General features: G+C 44.8%; 1 protein-coding gene across 3 annotated transcripts in view; it reads right to left on the reverse strand.

Moving 5' to 3' along the window:
- The window catches only part of LOC129855515 (cAMP-specific 3',5'-cyclic phosphodiesterase 4B-like), a 303,941-nt gene that overhangs the window by 13,349 nt on the left and 273,007 nt on the right, over positions 1-17,585 (reverse strand). For 2 of the 3 annotated variants that reach the window (XM_055923263.1, XM_055923264.1), the window contains one exon: positions 6,619-6,731. In XM_055923263.1, the coding sequence (XP_055779238.1) occupies positions 6,619-6,731 (113 nt within the window). Of the gene's footprint in view, positions 1-2,167; positions 2,457-6,618; positions 6,732-17,585 lie in introns of those variants that run through there. The other variant, XM_055923265.1, reaches the window with a different exon arrangement.

Below are 17,585 nucleotides of genomic sequence, written 5' to 3' on the forward strand. Positions count from 1 at the left end.
AGTAAAATAGCACGGTTTTATCAAACGTTATGCAATAATATGATTTTAGCGCACACAACTTCAGTGCCAGGTAATCGTATTAAGTTGCGCTTGATTCCCCGGCCTTGGCAAACATATGGCGCACGGGGATTACACAGTGGTTATGATGGGGTAACATGGACAGTGACATATGTTTCCTCAGGGATGAGGGCAGTAAGTTTAGAGACCAACCCCACAGAGCCTGAATCCACACTACCTCTCACTTCCTCTGACGACTCACAACCGACTGGCTCTGGCTGCGATGGCAACGTGTGTCTGTTTGTGTGTGTGCGTAAGCGTGTCTGCATGTGTGCACATAGGCATGCCATCATTAGCCCACAAATAAGATCATCTGAGGCATTGAGGAACTGCATGATACAAGAGAAAGGGGAAAATAGATGAAATAGATTAAAGAGAAAAAGAGAGGCGGAACAAATAAAGAAGCGATAAGGCATATTACTCAAATCTGACACAGTGTTGAATGTCCCGTCAGTGCAGGCTGTCAGAGAGCTCCGGGTGGTTTTCACTTGTGTTTAGCAGCCCTATCCCAACCTACAGAGAGATCAGTTCGATACGCTGCACTAACCCACTCATCATGTCCTTTAGACGTAGGAGTTCAACACCGACTCACCGTATTCAATCGCAGATGTCAACTCTTTCACAAATGTGCCAAGAAACCACCTCACGGCTCACGGGGCATTGGCAGGTGTTATTAGCAAGAAATGGAAACACCACGTATCGGGCAGGCCACTTTCCTCGTTAACTCAACAACAGTTCAAACTGTTGTACCCAATCAGAACCCAAAATAGAAGCTTGTCATAAATAAAATACTTTGTATACAAAAATTGAAGTATCTGTTATTTTACCAGGTAAGTTGACTGAGAACACGTTCTAATTTACAGCAAAGACCTGGGAAATAGTTACAGGGGAGAGGAGAATGAGCCAATTGTAAACTGGGGATTATCAGGTGACCGTGATGGTTTGAGGGCCAGATTGGGAATTTAGCCAGGACACGGGGTTAACGCCCCTACTCTTACGATGAGTGCCATGGGATATTTAATGACCTCAGAGAGTCAGGACACCCGTTTAACATCCCACCCAAAAGAAGGCACCCTACACAGGGCAGTGTCCCCAATCCCTGCCCTGGGGCATTGGGATATTTTTTAGACCAGAGGAAAGAGTGCCTCCTACTGGCCCGCCAACACCACTTCCAGCAGCATCTGGTCTCCCAGGGACTGACCAGGACCAACCCTCCTTAGCTTCAGAAGCAAGCCAGCAGTGATATGCAGGGTGGTATGCTGCTGGCTTAAAGTAAATGCAAGCAAACACTGTATAGCCTCAAAACATAGTTCAAACTACCATTTTGATATCATGGATGATCAGTGATTGGTAGCATCACTCTTGCTTTGAATTATTTGAGAGTGGTTACATTTCTCCACGACCGTCCCTAATCTTTTTTTATTTAACCTAAACAAAGGTGGAGTGACAGCTTTGTTATTCTATCAATTAAGGAATTCAGATTTAAATATATTCCATGAACATGTAAAAGCTCAAGTAAACTTGAAGCATCTCCAGCAAACAGCTGTCTCACAACTCTCAAAAGGTCTCAAAAAGTCTACGTTAATAGTTTACTGATAGAAATGTATCAGTGAACCCCGAAAGCCATAGCACAGAAACTCAACTGACGGACCCACAAAGACTCTATCTGCATTGGGCTGCACTGGCAGCCCAATTCAGACAAAGCATCCACGACTGCAGCTTTGACCAGTGGTGCGCTCTGCTGTAGTCAGTCCAGTCAAGACAAAGGACCAGCATTACATCCATTTATATTGGTGTACTTCTCAAAATCTTACCAAATAGCCCAAGTGTACACAAACTATAATTATAAAGACTTGCAGGCAGAGAAATAACTTTCCCCAAGACTTGGTTAAAAGCAGCATCAAATAAAACTCAACTCGGTATAGGCCTACCTACAGCACGGGCAAAACCCCAAAGCAACTGTATATGATGCGAGAAATGAACTTAATTCTTCAGTATGAATACGCTAATAGATTTCCACCCCAAAATAGACCATAAAAGTGCATTTAAAAGCTTCAAAATAGGAAAAAGCTTCAACAAGTAATCAATTCCAAAATAATTTGAACTTTACCTTTCTCCAGCCGTTAAGTTTCCCTAACTTTCGCTCTTTCCTTTCCAGGCAGCAGGCTCCCATCTTGTGTGTATGAGCAGCTTGGTTGGGTTAAGTCCCGCAGAGTGCCGGGGCTCGCGGAAGCAGCGTCTGTATGTACTGAAACTGTGAGTAAGGGCCAAGCCTCAGACTCTGACGTGGGGAGGGTGAGGAAACGCGATAGCTCTACTGACTCACTTTGAGTTGGGTGCTCGGACTTGCCTTACCCTATCGCGAGGGAGCTGGTGTGTGTGGGTGCGTGTGTGACTTCTGCTCAACGCACACACACTCCCTCTCGGGTAGTTCTGCCTCTCTCCCCCTTACAGTCTACTGCCTGTTCTCTGACCCAGAGTTGCAGCAGCCAGCATCAGGGTAACATTGTTTACACTGTCAGTAACACTGCTAACAATATCATGATCATTCTGATATTCCTGTTGTCAGCCCAAACAGTGCGTTTCCTTGAAAAGCAGATAAAAAAAGGATAACCTACCTCTCCTGATTTGACCTGTTGAAACTAATAGAGGTGAGAGTTTGAAACCCTAACTCGGGGGAAAAAAGGAACAGGCAAACGTCAAATTGTTCTTGACTCCTACACGGAAGATGCAAGTCTGAGCAAGACAACAACACTTACAGGCAATCCGATACAGTCATAGAGCCAGACAGACAGACACGGACAAAGCTCGATGCACTTTACCTTGGGTGTTTTACCGGAATCAGTCGAAATGTCACAACTGAAGACTTTCACCGCCCTTTACTTAGGTTTCAAATGCTGTCAGATCTTCAAGAATGTGAAACCGTATTCTCAGACACATTTTGTACTCTCTCCCTGACAGTGAATGCAGCTGGCATCGTGCTCAATGCTACTCTGTGATAGTTGTCTACGTTAAAGAAAAATACACTTCAGTGTACAGTACAAGCAAGGCAAAGGAGACGGTCTTGTCAAGTGTCTCGACCACGCGCAAAGACTGTTCAATGGGGTCAGTGGGGTATCTAACGGTACAGAAACGATGGATTGTAAGATAACCTCTCCCTACCGTGTGTTGGACTAAGGGTCTGGCATATGAGTGTCTTATGTTATCTTATCTCTCGTCACAATGGCCCAAGTGATGGCCAGAGCAGAACCAGTATGGCCCTCAGAACAGCACAGGGAGTTTCTTCTGAAGACAAAAACACAATCAGCACAGGGAGATTCATCTGAAGACAGGGGACTAAATCAGCACAGGGAGATTGATCTGAAGACAGGGAACTGATTTTCGACAAGGAGGTTCTTCTGGAGAAAGGGAACTGAATCAGCACAAGGAGATTGATCTGAAGACAGGGAACTGAATCAGCACAAGGAGATTCATCTGAAGACATGGAACTGAATCAGCACAAGGAGATTCATCTGAAGACAGGGAACTGAATCAGCACAAGGAGATTCATCTGAAGACAGGGAACTGAATCAGCACAAGGAGATTCATCTGAAGACAGGGAACTGAATCAGCACAAGGAGATTCATCTGAAGACAGGGAACTGAATCAGCACAAGGAGATTCATCTGAAGACAGGGAACTGAATCAGCACAGGGAAATTGATCTGAAGACAGGGAACTGAATCAGCACAGGGAGATTCCTCTGAGGACAGGGAACTGAATCAGCACAGGGAGATACAGTAGATGAAAGATTCAGGGATATTGTGAAGACTGAATCAGAACAGTCTGAATCAGCATCCATCAGTGACTCCTCCCTCAGTCTGTCTGGCGCCCAGTCATTCAGTCTGTCCATGTGACTGTTTAGGCTGGGACGGCTTCTCAGTCTGGCTCGTGTGTTTCTTGTTTTTGGCTTTTTCTCAACCAAGGTGAATGAGTTTGAATCAATCTGTCCGTTGTTCAGTGTCTGTTGAGTGACTAAACCTCATTTGCCCAGTGACAATAACTTTCTAAGTCTGTATTGTCTGTCAGTCAGTCAGTCTCTATGAAGTGTGTGTGTGTGTGTGTGTGTGTGTGTGTGTGTGTGTGTGTGTGTGTGTGTGTGTGTGTGTGTGTGTGTGTGTGTGTGTGTGTGTGTGTGTGTGTGTGTGTGTGTGTGCGCGCGCGTGCAAGCTCCTCCATTGTCTTTAGTAAAAGTCCCTTCTGTCCTGCGTGTGTCCTGATGACGTCAGCAATGGGCCAAATAAACAGGGCCATTAACCCTGCCCCAAGGCATTCTGGGAGCTCTATTGTAGTCTGGTCTGAACGGGTACCAGGAAGGAGACAGGAAGACAGTCACACAGTCCAAGGGTCCTCGGCATCTCTTTTATTTTCGGGACATTTCTGGACTTTTTGGGGAGTAAAAATGTTTGACCATCAAACAAAACTCATAGTTTCTCTAAACCCTAAACATTACACTAACCCTACCCGTTAACCTTAACCCCCAAAACTCTAAACCTAATTGCTAGGACATTGGGTTCCTGATAAGCTAGGAAGACAAGTATACACACACACACTCTCCATTTACCCAAAGACAGTACTCCACAAACATTTTCTTGCTATGAAATTGCAAACATGAAATTGCATTGAATTGAGCAGTACATATTTGTATGGAAAATTGCACATTATTTCTGTGAGATAACAGTGGTTAAATAACTTGCAAACAAATACGCAGCTGATTTGCACATGAGCATGTAACAATCAAAGGACAGTCTGGAAACAACGTTTACAGCCTCTCGCCTCTATTCTTTCAATGTCCACGTATCTTCTTCCACCGCACAAAACTATCACTAAAACATGCACAGAGCTTTGGCGTTACAGTTGTCACATTACTGTATGCCCTTAAAAAAAAAGCATCAACAAGTGAATGTGTGAACAAGTAAACAAGTGCACGTACATTTACACATTTGAATGTCAACTAGGGCTGTCAAACGATTCAAAATGTTATCGGGTTTATCGCAGGATTTGTTGTGATTAATCACGATTAATCGCAAATTCACAACTGGCTCTAATTGAGCTGTAATTTAAGATATTTTACACAAAAAGCGTTTGATTTTGATTTTGTCCAAAGTAACGGTTAGCAAAATCTGGTAAATTGATAAACACTCTTTCTAACCTCAAAGTCAACTTATTTTGACATTGCATTGTTGTTTTTTATATAAATGTGGTATTTTGGATGTTTTCAGTGTATTTTGAAAGCTTCCAGACAATGTGATACAAAAAAGTGCACCAAACTAACTGACAGCGCTCATTTTAACATGTTAAAAAGGATAAATAAGGAGACACGGAGTGCTAGCTACCCTGTTCTTTTCTCTGGGCTTCTTCCGAAATTCACTGATCAAGTATGAAGAAGAGAGGCGTGCACCTGCAGCAGTTACAGTCCGAACGGACGGCTCAGAAATACATTTAAAAATATATATTTTTAACATACTTGAATAATTAGGCTCTGGTTCGCTAAGTTACCTTTTTACAGAATGGCATTACAGAATTTGCAATGCCACACGTGGGAACATTACTACTGATACATGTTAACACCACCTTTTCACATGTGAGAAGAACAACATTTCACCACCACACGTGAACTTGCAATTCCACATGTGAAATGTCGTTTTCTTACGTGTGAAACTGCAAATGAGATTTTTCACGTGATTGATTTTCAAATGTGATACAGCCCATTTCACATGTGCAACTGAGGTGAAAACATGTTCTTCTCACGTGAAAAAGTGGTGTTAACATGGAAACACTACATTTAAAACGTGAACATATGGTTTCACCTGAAATTTAAGCTCAACCGTGTGAAACTGCAAATTTGACGTGTTTTTTTGGTAAGGCTGTATACACAACTTGCCCTTTCGCAAAAGACTACATAATATCACACGGTGAACTGCAGACCCAAGTGCACTACAGACATGAAGAGACCTGCAAGCCCATAGCGCCTACTGTACACTATTCACAAGCACATACTGTCAGAACACAAGCATGAAAGGGACCATGCAGGGTACTTGTACGTATTGTAGAAGCACACTGCTGACCTATCCCCTGGCTGCCACTGCTGTCAAGAAAGAGCAATAAACTTTCAAAACCACCCAGCAACTTCATTTCCCGTTCATGGTTTCAACGGGGGAAAAAACAAAACAAGTCACAATCTAAATCCACTGTTTGATTTAGGATCCTGAACGTACAATATACGATATCTAGTCGCCAGCTCCTTCAAGCCAACGCAGCAGCGGTTGAAAGCAAGCTTGAAGGTTTATATACTGTAGGTCTACAGGGGGTTTCAAACGGAAAATGTCAGTCTAAATGCTCTTGTAAGGTGCAGGGGTGCCCTTGCAAACTAACTATTTTTTGCAGCACATACAGATTCACAGACAAAAGCGCCATGATATTTGGGACCCTGCTCTTCAAAATCCAGCTTAGCAGTGGCTGTAGACTTGAAGGGCAGAGGTACAGCGGCTGTGTATCGTTTATGCAGGGAGTTTGAGTCTTACCTTGTTGGAGGCCATGTCACTGACAGAGCGGTAGGTCTGGATGGTCTCCAGCTGGTCCAGGCACCAGTCCAGCTCCTCCATGGTCTCCATGGCCAGCTTCTGGTACGACTCATCTGTCAACAGGCACACAGACATAGGGCAGTAGTCAGCAGGGTATGGAGGGGAAGGGCGAGGTGAGAGAGGCTGGCAGGGCGGCTGCTGCGTGGCGGCCGGGCCTGGTGGTGGCAGAGGCAGAGGGGGCACACGGCCACAATGCTCTTTCATCATGAGCAAGGCTAACACTGAAGCTAACAGCTAATGGCCGAAAGGGCAGCACTAACAGCTAGTGGTAAACTCTAGAGAGAGCAGAGTGGGAGGCCACAGTTGCTGCACTCTCTCTCTCTCTCTCTCTCTCTCTCTCTCTCTCTCTCTCTCTCTCTCTCTCTCTCTCTCTCTCTCTCTCTCAAACTCTGTTACTGGCTCGCTCACTGGCTGACTGGCTGACTGAGGTTGTTTGTTTGTTTCTGCTACTCTCGCTCAGATGCCCTGCACAGACCCCCCCCCCCAACTCATTTACATAAACCAACTTTTAGAGCAGGAAACCGGACAACTCTCAGGAGAACAGACACCTCCAGACTCATACTCGGTCCCATCATAAACTATCTCGCACTTTGCACACCAAAGGACATGTGACGCATCGCCGCATAACAGATACAAATACAACAGAAACGTCACACACTTTATATAGATCGCCACACGTTCGTAAAAGCAGAACCACGGATTAATTCAGGGAGAAGTCTCCAGGTTAGACAGAGTCAGTGCTGGGAGACATTGGGTCAGAGAGGAGGAGAGGAGGGGGTGTTGGGGTGAGCTGGGGTGGTGGGGGAAGGGTGATGTGTTGCCCTCTCTCAGACACACACAGGGTAGCCTTGTGCTCAGTGCTCGACTGTGTGGTTCGACTGTGTGTCCTGGGTCTCCTAGCTGCCGCGGCACAACATAGCGCACTGCAGCAGACCCGCGGTAGTGCCGACCTTAGCGTGGCCGCGTAGAATGTTACCCCCGCTCTGATCTCCCAGCCTTCAAAGGGGAGCGAATGTTTGCTCACCAAAACATGAGAGATACAGGGGCATTATACCATTCTCCCGGCCTGCTGCAGAGAGAGGAGAGGAGAGAGACTGAGGCCGCCGGCTGTTTGCAAACTCAATCAATCCTTTCCTCTGTAAGGCTGGAGGCTGGGCTGGGGTAAACCCTGGAGTGGAGTACTGGAAGATTGGAGCAGTATGGGGGACTCTGGTACTGTATGTCAATATTCTCCCCCACAGCACTGCTCTCAATACACGTGATGCACTATGTTAATATAGCAGATGTCACTATATTAGATGTCACAATTTTTTTCTGACGGGTCTGTCTAGCTTGCAGTGTGTATACAGGCTACAGTGTCTTGTAAGACGTTAGCATACGTAATGTGGCTGTGGATATGACTTTGTACACTAGTGGTCAGTCCCCCAAATCTGCATCTCCACCCAGTCCCACTTCTTTGCCTTATATAAGACCCAGTTTTGGCCGCAAACCAAGGTCGGGCCAGGTCAGCCTCAATCAGTCGGTTAATCTGTTGTGGGGAAGCCATGATGGGATAAAATGGCACAAACGCATAGAGATTTGATCATTTGTAATCATGCTTAATGTAAATGAGCTCACCAGACAGCCTACAACTGGGTCAAAAGGTGAGCTATGAAAGTGTACACAGGAGCTTAACACATATCAATAAATCCAGTTAGGATATGTTCAAAAAGACAGTAGTGCAGTATGTCACAAAAACAATAAAGCCTGATGTGTATCCAAAGTCCCTTTTATAACTGACAAGATTTTACTTGTTGTTTTTACTTGTGTAACTACAAACGGTGACGTTGGTTACTCAAGTACAGTTATGTGTGTTACTATACTGATAAAACATAATTTGAGTCGTTTTGCAGTTACATGGGTGACATTTTGATTTGGCATTCCATATTCCATAAGGTAAATTGGACAGTTCCGTGAGAGTTTGGTGGTATTTTCCCTCCACTGAGGTTAGTGTGATGTTTTCGAGCGCTATAAAATCCTTGCCCTGACTGGCTGTTCTAGTCTGGGCTAGGGATGAGCTGGCACAGCCTATAGGCTGGTCTGGTCTGACATCAGTGGGTCTGGGCTGGGGAAGCAGCTGTGAAAAGGCCCAGTAAGTCTAACTTACCACATTTCACCACCTCTCCTCCTCACACACACTCACAAGGAACACTCTGATCACAATCCCAGACACATCTGGCCTGTAGGGGCCAACAGCCAGGAAACACACACACACACACTCGCAGAACCAACTCATACACGCACACACACACACCCATTTACAGTACCAGTCTGTAACTTTGGACACATCTACTCATTCAAGTTTTTATTTTAATTTTTTACAATTTTCTACATTGTATAATAATAGTGAAGACATCAGCACTATGAAATAAGACATATGGAATTATGTAGTCACCCAAAAAGTGTCAAACAAATCAAAATATATTTTATTTTTGAGATTCTTCAAAGTAGCCAGAAGGCCAGCATCCCGGAGTCGCCTCTTCACTGTTGACGTTTTGCGGGTGCTATTTAATGAAGCTGCCAGTTGAGGACTTGTGAGGCGTCTGTTTCTCAAACCAGACACTCTAATGTACTTTCCTCTTGCTCAGTTGTGCACTGGGGCCTCCCACTCCTCTTTCTATTCTGGTTAGGGCCAGTTTGTGCTGTTCTGTGAAGGGAGTAGTACACATTGTGAGATGAGTGGCCGAGACTGAGGCGCGAGTGGACAACAGTGGATGCCTCAATTCAGGCTACAAGTGTAAGCCTAATGACACTCGCAGCAGTTCATTACACTACACTTCGGTGTTTGTAACTGATGTCTCTTTCCATTCATCAAATTGCGGTTGCACAGTGCACTGTTGGTGTTTGGATGCTTCAATTATTTTGTGAGTGAACGAATGTACGCGGGTCGCCTACAGGAGCGCCTTCTTTAAGTGATTGTTTGACAATCAGATGAAAACATCATGATGTGCTACGTTAAAAGGTATAAGTAGCGTGTCCATAAGGCTAGAGGAAGCTATACTTTCCCGTAAGTAAATTGAATTTCCAAAATGATATAGCCTAATTAGCTTACTGCTGTCTATACAGAAATAAATACAAATAATTACAAATAGGCTACTACACCAGAAAGCATGATTTGGCCACAGAGGATCATTTAGCTGTGGATTGTTTTAAATCGCATAGCCACCAGTCTGAAGGGCCCGCAATTTGGGCAGCGTAAGCTGCAAATACCAAATAGATGATTGTTAAGTTGCGACTGTCAGTTACGAACATTGGCCATATCCCAGAGTGTGCATATTCACTGTCTTTATCATTCGGTCAGTGCCAATTTTGTTTGTTTTTGGACAATCATTTCCTCATCCAGGTTAGATGGACATCATATTGTATTTGTGTCTCCCCTTTTCGTTAGCCGATTATATGGATCAGACAACATCGTTTTTATGTCAGTGTCAGCAGAGTAGGCTACCCTGTAATTTTTGTAGTATAAAAAAAATTGTCTGCGCGCATTCCGGTGCCTGCACCAGTAAGAAATTTGATCTAGTTACTTTCACACCTGGTTAGAGCCTGATTTAAAAATATATATTACATTGAGGTTTTGTGTCATTGGTTTACACAAAATAAATACCCCATCATGTCAAAGTGGAATTATGTTTTTGGACATTTTTACAAATGAATTAAAAATGAAAAGCTGAAAGGTCTTTAGTCAATAGGTATTCAACCGCGTTGTTATGACAAGCCTAAATATGTTCAGGAGTAAAAATGGGCTTAACAAGTCACATAATAAGTAGCATGGACTCACTCTGCGTGCAATAATAGTGTTTAACATGATTTTTGATTGACAACCCCATCTCTGTACCCCACACATACAATTATCTGTAAGGTCCCTCAGTCTACCAGTGCATTTCAAACACAGTCTCAACCATGAAAACCAGGGAGGATTTCCAATGCCTCGCAAAGAAGGGCAACTATTGAATATCCCTTTGAGCATGATGAAGTTATTTGTTACACTTTGGATGATGTATCAATACACCCAGTTACTAAAAGATACAGGCGCCCTTCCTAACTAAGTTACCGGTGAGGAAGGAAACCGCTCCAGGATTTCAACTTGAGGCCAATAGTGACTTTATTTGTATACATGTTAATGTTGTATTTTACCCACTTTTTCTCCTCAATTTCAATCTTGTCTCACCGCTGCAACTCCCCAAAGGACTCTGGAGGTGAAGGTCAAGTCTTGCATCATCGGAAACATGACCCACCAACCCACGCTTCTTAACACCCACCCATTTTACCCGGAAGCCAGCCGCACCAATGTGTCGGAGCAAACACTGTTCAACTGATGACCGAGGTCAACCTGCAGGCGCCCGGCCCGCCACAAGGAGGTGCTAGAGCGCGATGAGCCAAACCTTCCCCTAACCCGGACGACGCTGGGCCAATTGTGCACTACAGTTGCTTACCAACATGACACTGAATGTTTCTGAGTGTCCTACAGTAGTTACAGTTTTGACTTACAGTAAATTGTCTTGAAAATCTATGGCAAGACTTGGAAACCAACTTGAGCTTGAATTTTTTTAAATAATAATATCATGCAAATATTGTAAAATCTAGGTGTGCAAAACTCGTAAGAGACTTACCCAGAAAGACTCACAGCTGTAATCACTGCCAAAGGTGTTTCTAACATGTATTGACTCCGGGGTGTGAATACTTATGTAAATGAGATATTTCTAGATTTAATTTCAAATAAATTTGCAAAGATTTCTACAAACCTGTCACTTTGCCATTATAGGGTATTGTGTGTAGATGGGAGGTGAGAATTTAAAGAAATGTAAATCCAACAGCAAAATGTGGAAAAAGTCAAGGGGTGTGAACACTTTCTGAAGGCACTGTATTTGTGTTTGTGTGTACGTGACACTGTCAGGTCCTTTCAGAACAAGTGTGTGTCAGATGCATGGAGTCGGGGGCTATGTTTTGTGTGTGTGTGTGTATGTGTGTGTGTGTGACAGCTGTGATTGAGACACTCATCACTCAGTTTCCTGTAGAGGATGGGAGACGAGGGGGCAGGCTCAGTTTCACTATGAACCATTAAAACTACTGAAGCTTCACAGCACTAACGACCAGCTTTCACATCCCTGACAACCTAGGCCTACAACACACAGGATGGATGTTGTGGTCCCCCCTGTTAGAAACCCCCTATGCTCCCTGAGGAGAGAGACAGGAACAGGACACTGGTCCTCCAGGGCCTATCGCTCTCTCTCTCACACACACACACACACACACACACACACGAGCACAGGCACGCACACACACACACACACGCACACACACATTTGCATTCTATTCTTTATCACTCTGTTGAACTCTTCCGGCATCTTTCTCTCTCCATTCCCACCAGAGAGATCCTACCTCTGCTCTGAGGAACTCTGTTTTTCTCATTAGTACTGCAACAGCACTTTCTCTGTAGCACCATATCATCTGCAAATAAGGGTACTGTTTAGGGTTAATCTGATGTGCTACATACCCACATCAAATGCCCACACAAACAGTGACGTAGGTTGATACACAGCTGTGTCAAGGGTGATCTGACCCGTTTCATGTATAACAGCCATAATAAAACAGAGCTAGTCTTCAGGACCGTGAGGTGTTGAGCAACTCTTCCTAAAAAAGACTAGTGACTGGATGTGAGGAGAGGGAAGGCGCCTGCCTGGCTTCTCTCTGGTTGTGTTCCAAATGGCACCCTATTCCCTATATAGTGCACTACTTTTGACAAGGGACCATCAGACTCTGGTCAAAAGTAGTGCACTGCATAGGGAATAGGGTGCCATTTCAAATCAAATCAAATTGTATTGGTCACATACATGTGTTTAGCAGATGTTATTGCGGGTGTAGCAAAATGCTTGTTTCTAGCTCCATCAGTGCAGTAATATCTAACAAGTAATGTCTAACAACTTCACAACAATACGCACAAATCTAAAGTCAAGGAATGGAATTAAGAATATATAAATATTTGGACGAGCAATGTCAGAGCGGCATAGACTTAGATACATTAGAATAGGCTGGAGTACAGTTTATACATATGAGATGAGTAATGCAAAATATGTAAACATTATTAAAGTGACTAGTTTTCCATTATTAAAGTGGGCAGTGATTTCAAGTCTATGTATCTAGGGCAGCAGCCTCTATATGTGCTAGTGTGATGGCTATTTAACAGTCTGATGGTCTTGAGATAGAAGCTGTTTCTCAGCCTCTCGGTCCCAGCTTTGAAGCACCTATACTGACCTCGTCTTCTGGATGATAGCAGGGTGAACAGGCAGTAGCTCAGGTGGTTGTTGTCCTTGATGATCTTTTTGGCCTTCCTGTGACATCGGGTGCTGTAGGTGTCCTGGAAGGCAGGTAGTTTGCCCCAGTGATGCGTTGGGCAGACTGCACCACCCTCTGGAGAGCCCTGCGGTTGTGGGCGGTGCAGTTGCCATACCAGGTGGTGATACAGCCCGACAGGATGCTCTCAATTGTACATCTGTAAAGGTTTGTGAGGGTTTTAGGTGCCAAGCCAAATTTCTTCAGCCTCCTGAGGTTGAATTGTGCCTTCTTCACCACATTGTCTGTGTGCGTGGACCATTTGTCAGTGATGTGTACGCTGAGGAACTTGAAGCTTTCCACCTTCTCCACTACGGTCCCGTCGATGTGGAGAGGGGGGTGCTCCCTCTGCAGTTTCCTGAGTCCACGATCAGCACCTTTGTTTTGTTGATGTTGGGTGAGAGGTTATTTTCCTGGCATCACACTCCCAGGGCCCTCACCTGCTCCCTGTAGGCTGTCTTGTCATTGTTGGTAATCAGTCCTACTACTGTTGAGTCGTCTGCAAACTTGATGACTGAGTTGGAGGCGTGCGTGGCCACGCAGTCATGGGTGAACAGGGAGTACAGGAGGGGGCTGAGCACGCATCCTTGTGGGGCCCCAGTGTTGAGAATCAGCGAAGTGTAGGTGTTGTTTCCTACCTTCACCACCTGGGGGTGGCCCGTCAGGAAGTCCAGGACCCAGTTGCACAGGGCGGGGTTGAGACGCAGGGCCTCAAGCTTAATGATGAGCTTGGAGGGTACTATGGTGTTGAATACTGAGCTATAGTCCAGATGGGATAAGGCAGTGTGCAGTGCGATGGCGATTGCATCGTCTGTGGATCTATTGGGGCGGTATGCAAATTGAAGTGGGTCTAGGGTGTCAGGTAAGATAGAGGTGATATGATCAAAGCACTTCATGATGACAGAGGTGAGTGCTACGGGGCGATATTCATTTAGTTCAATTACCTTTGCTTTCTTGGGTACAGGAACAATGGTGGACATCTTGAAGCATGTGGGGACAGCAGACTGGGCTAGGGAGAGATTGAATATGTCCGTAAACACTCCAGCCAGCTGGTCTATGCATGCTCTGAGGACACGGCTAGGGATGCTGTCTGGACCGGCAGCCTTGCGAGGGTTAACACGCTTAAATGTCTTACTCACTTTGGCCACGGAGAAGGAGAGCCCACAGTTCTTGGTAGCGGGCCGCGTCGGTGGCACTGTGTTATCCTCAAAGCGCGCGAAGAAGGTGTTTAGCTTGTCCGGAAGCAAGACATCGGTGTCCACGACGTGGCTGGTTTTCCCTTTGTGGTCTGTGATTGTCTGTAGACCCTGCCACATACGTCTCATGTCTGAGCCGTTGAATTGGGACACAACCTCTGTTTGCGGTATTTATCAATGAGATTATGAGTTTTGACTTAGTGGACACACTCTGCCCACATTTCCAAATCCCCCAAGCAGCACACACACACACCTACACAGATGACCCCTCGCTGAAGCCTGTTGGTAGAGGTCAGCTGGGTATGCGGTGATATGGTCCTCAGATGTCTACAGGGACACTGATCCACACTGCGTCACAGATCTATAAAGGCTTCCAAACGTCCTTCTCACCTTCTCTTCACCCCTTTCCTCATCCCTCGTAGCTATGCCCTGCTGGCTCCAAAGGACAACTAACTGAGACTAGGGTTAACCATTAAGGCTTAGCTCACCACTGGGCTCTGTGAAGTTTGACTAGAGCCACACTATCAACGTCTAGCGATCAGACCAATGTCTAACTCACTCTGATGTTTATTGTGTTAATATTGTGTTAATAGAGTTTGGGGTCATCTTTGGAGGCATCTGACAGTCACCCAACATGACTCCTACTGGTCTGTCTTATAACCAACAGATGATACAATCTTCACTATCAAAGGACACACAGAGAGAACTCTGAACCAAGTAACCCCAGGTCCCTTCTGGCTCTATGACAGTTATGTTACACGAACGTCATGTAGCATTTGGGAAAAGCAACAACAACTGGGTAGAAGTGTGGTAATTGGGTTATGAATCTTTGTGATCCGTGTTAATATGGTGATTTGGAGTGCAAAGTCCAGTCATCGTCCGTCCCACCAGTCACAATGGGCCCTATTGAGGTCTGCCAACAGTCTTTCGCGGCTTCACTGCAAGTATATTGTATGTTTTAAACATTCAATAAAAAAATTGAAAAATGTACAGTCTTTCTATCAGTGTGGAAGTTCACGTCAGACGAACAGGCAAAGCTTGGTCTGTGTGTGTGTGTGTGAGCATTAAGAGTAAGTCCTTACTGCTGGGTTTAGTTAGATGAGTTTCTTCAACTCATTGTTAATAGTATAAATTGTTCCTAAATGGCTGAAATGTTCTATTTCAACTGCAAGAATTGACACTTGTTGACTAATTGAAACTTTTTGAAGTTTGAAGGAATTTAATTTCAAGTAAGATATGGCTAACAGGGACATGGATAACACAACAGTAGTTCTGATAGTAAATAAAGCAGTACATAGTAATGCATTGACTGATTCAAACACAGACTCTGTCTGTCTGTCTGTCTGTCTGTCTGTGTGTCTGTGTGTCTGTGTGTCTGTGTGTCTGTGTGTGTGAGCATCCATGATCGCCGCTCCCTGTACATTCGTTTTCAGCCGTTCTGTAACACTGCTCTCCCTGTCCCTCTCTCCCTCCCCTCGGCCACTGCAGCCCGCCAGACATTTCTGTAAACAGGCCAGGCGAAATTACTAGGGAACACCTCAGACACGGAATGACCAACCGCCGGAAACCAGCAGGGAACGCTGTAAATTGGTCATGCAACCAGGTAATCAAATCAAGAAAATCACCCCACCATGCATGCCCCCATCCCTCTCTCGATCTCTCTCTCTCTCTCTCCGTCGCTCCCCCTTTCAGCCCTTAGGATGGTTGGCCAACCTTGACTCCCCTCTCTTTACACGCTCACTCACCCTTACCCCCATCTGCTAAATCAGAAAGACCCTGGGAAAGATAGACAGTTTGGCACGTGTGAAGTTTGCGTGAGAAGTTGCTTGAGAGTTTTCAGAGCGAATGCTCACCGCTCGAATAGAACGCTGACATCATTTACTGGGTTGCATAGGCATCTATGTGAGGCGATCAAACACACACACACACACACACACACACACACACACACACACACACACACACACACACACACACACACACACACACACACACACACAGACACAAACACACACAGACCGAGCTTTGTCTGTTCACCTGACGTGAACTTTCACACTGATAGGAAGACTGTTGGCAGACCTCAATAGGGCCCATTGTGACTGGTGGGACGGACGATGACTGGAGTTTGCACTCCAAATCACCATATTAACACGGATCACAAAGATTCATAACCCAATTACCACACTTCTACCCAGTTGTTGTTGCTTTTCCCAAATGCTACATGACGTTCGTGTAACATAACTGTCATAGAGCCAGAAGGGACCTGGGGTTACTTGGTTCAGAGTTCTCTCTGTGTGTCCTTTGATAGTGAAGATTGTATCATCTGTTGGTTATAAGACAGACCAGTAGGAGTCATGTTGGGTGACTGTCAGATGCCTCCAAAGATGACCCCAAACTCTATTAACACAATAAACATCAGAGTGAGTTAGACATTGGTCTGATCGCTAGACGTTGATAGTGTGGCTCTAGTCAAACTCCACAGAGCCCAGTGGTGAGCTAAGCCTTAATGGTTAACTCTAGTCTCAGTTAGTTGTCCTTTGGAGCCAGCAGGGCATAGCTACGAGGGATGAGGAAAGGGGTGAAGAGAAGGTGAGAAGGACGTTTGGAAGCCTTTATAGATCTGTGACGCAGTGTGGATCAGTGTCCCTGTAGACATCTGAGGACCATATCACCGCATACCCAGCTGACCTCTACCAACAGGCTTCAGCGAGGGGTCATCTGTGTAGGTGTGTGTGTGCATCGTTTGTGTGTGTGCTTTTGTGTTGCTGGGCAATTAAGGACACTCACAAAGTGGATGCAGAATTTGAACTCCTGATCCTGATTCAATTAGGACTTGATCAGTTTAGCAAATGTTGAGTTTGGTTTAATCATTTCCTAGTGGCTTTCTCTGACACAAACTATCTTCATAAAGACATTAATTATGTAAATTGGACATTCTGATTAAATAAAATGTAAATACTGTTACATTCAAAACAAATAAAACAGGTACTTACTTCCTTAAGGCTTGCTAGTTAAAGAGGAAGTTATTTTGAAATTCGGAGGAAAAACACACGTTATATGAGTTCACTCCCATGTTTGGTTAAAGTTCCATAAAAAAATGACATGAAGGTATATCATTCATTGTTTTTTTGTTTTTTTTAACGAGAGGGAGGAACTGAAAACTCGGAACCTCGCCAAACATTCTTTATCACACCATTGACAAACATCGGAAAAAGGAGATTTTCTTTTTCTTTCATGCTTTACAAAAGAAAGGGGGGCTTATGTACTCTCTCCCAAATCCCCAAAAGAAAAGCATCTGCATGTGTAGCTGCTTGGTCGACTCTGAGGGTTTGAATGCATCTG

This window comes from Salvelinus fontinalis, chromosome 5 (assembly GCF_029448725.1).
Source record: "Salvelinus fontinalis isolate EN_2023a chromosome 5, ASM2944872v1, whole genome shotgun sequence".
NCBI lineage: Eukaryota > Metazoa > Chordata > Actinopteri > Salmoniformes > Salmonidae > Salvelinus > Salvelinus fontinalis.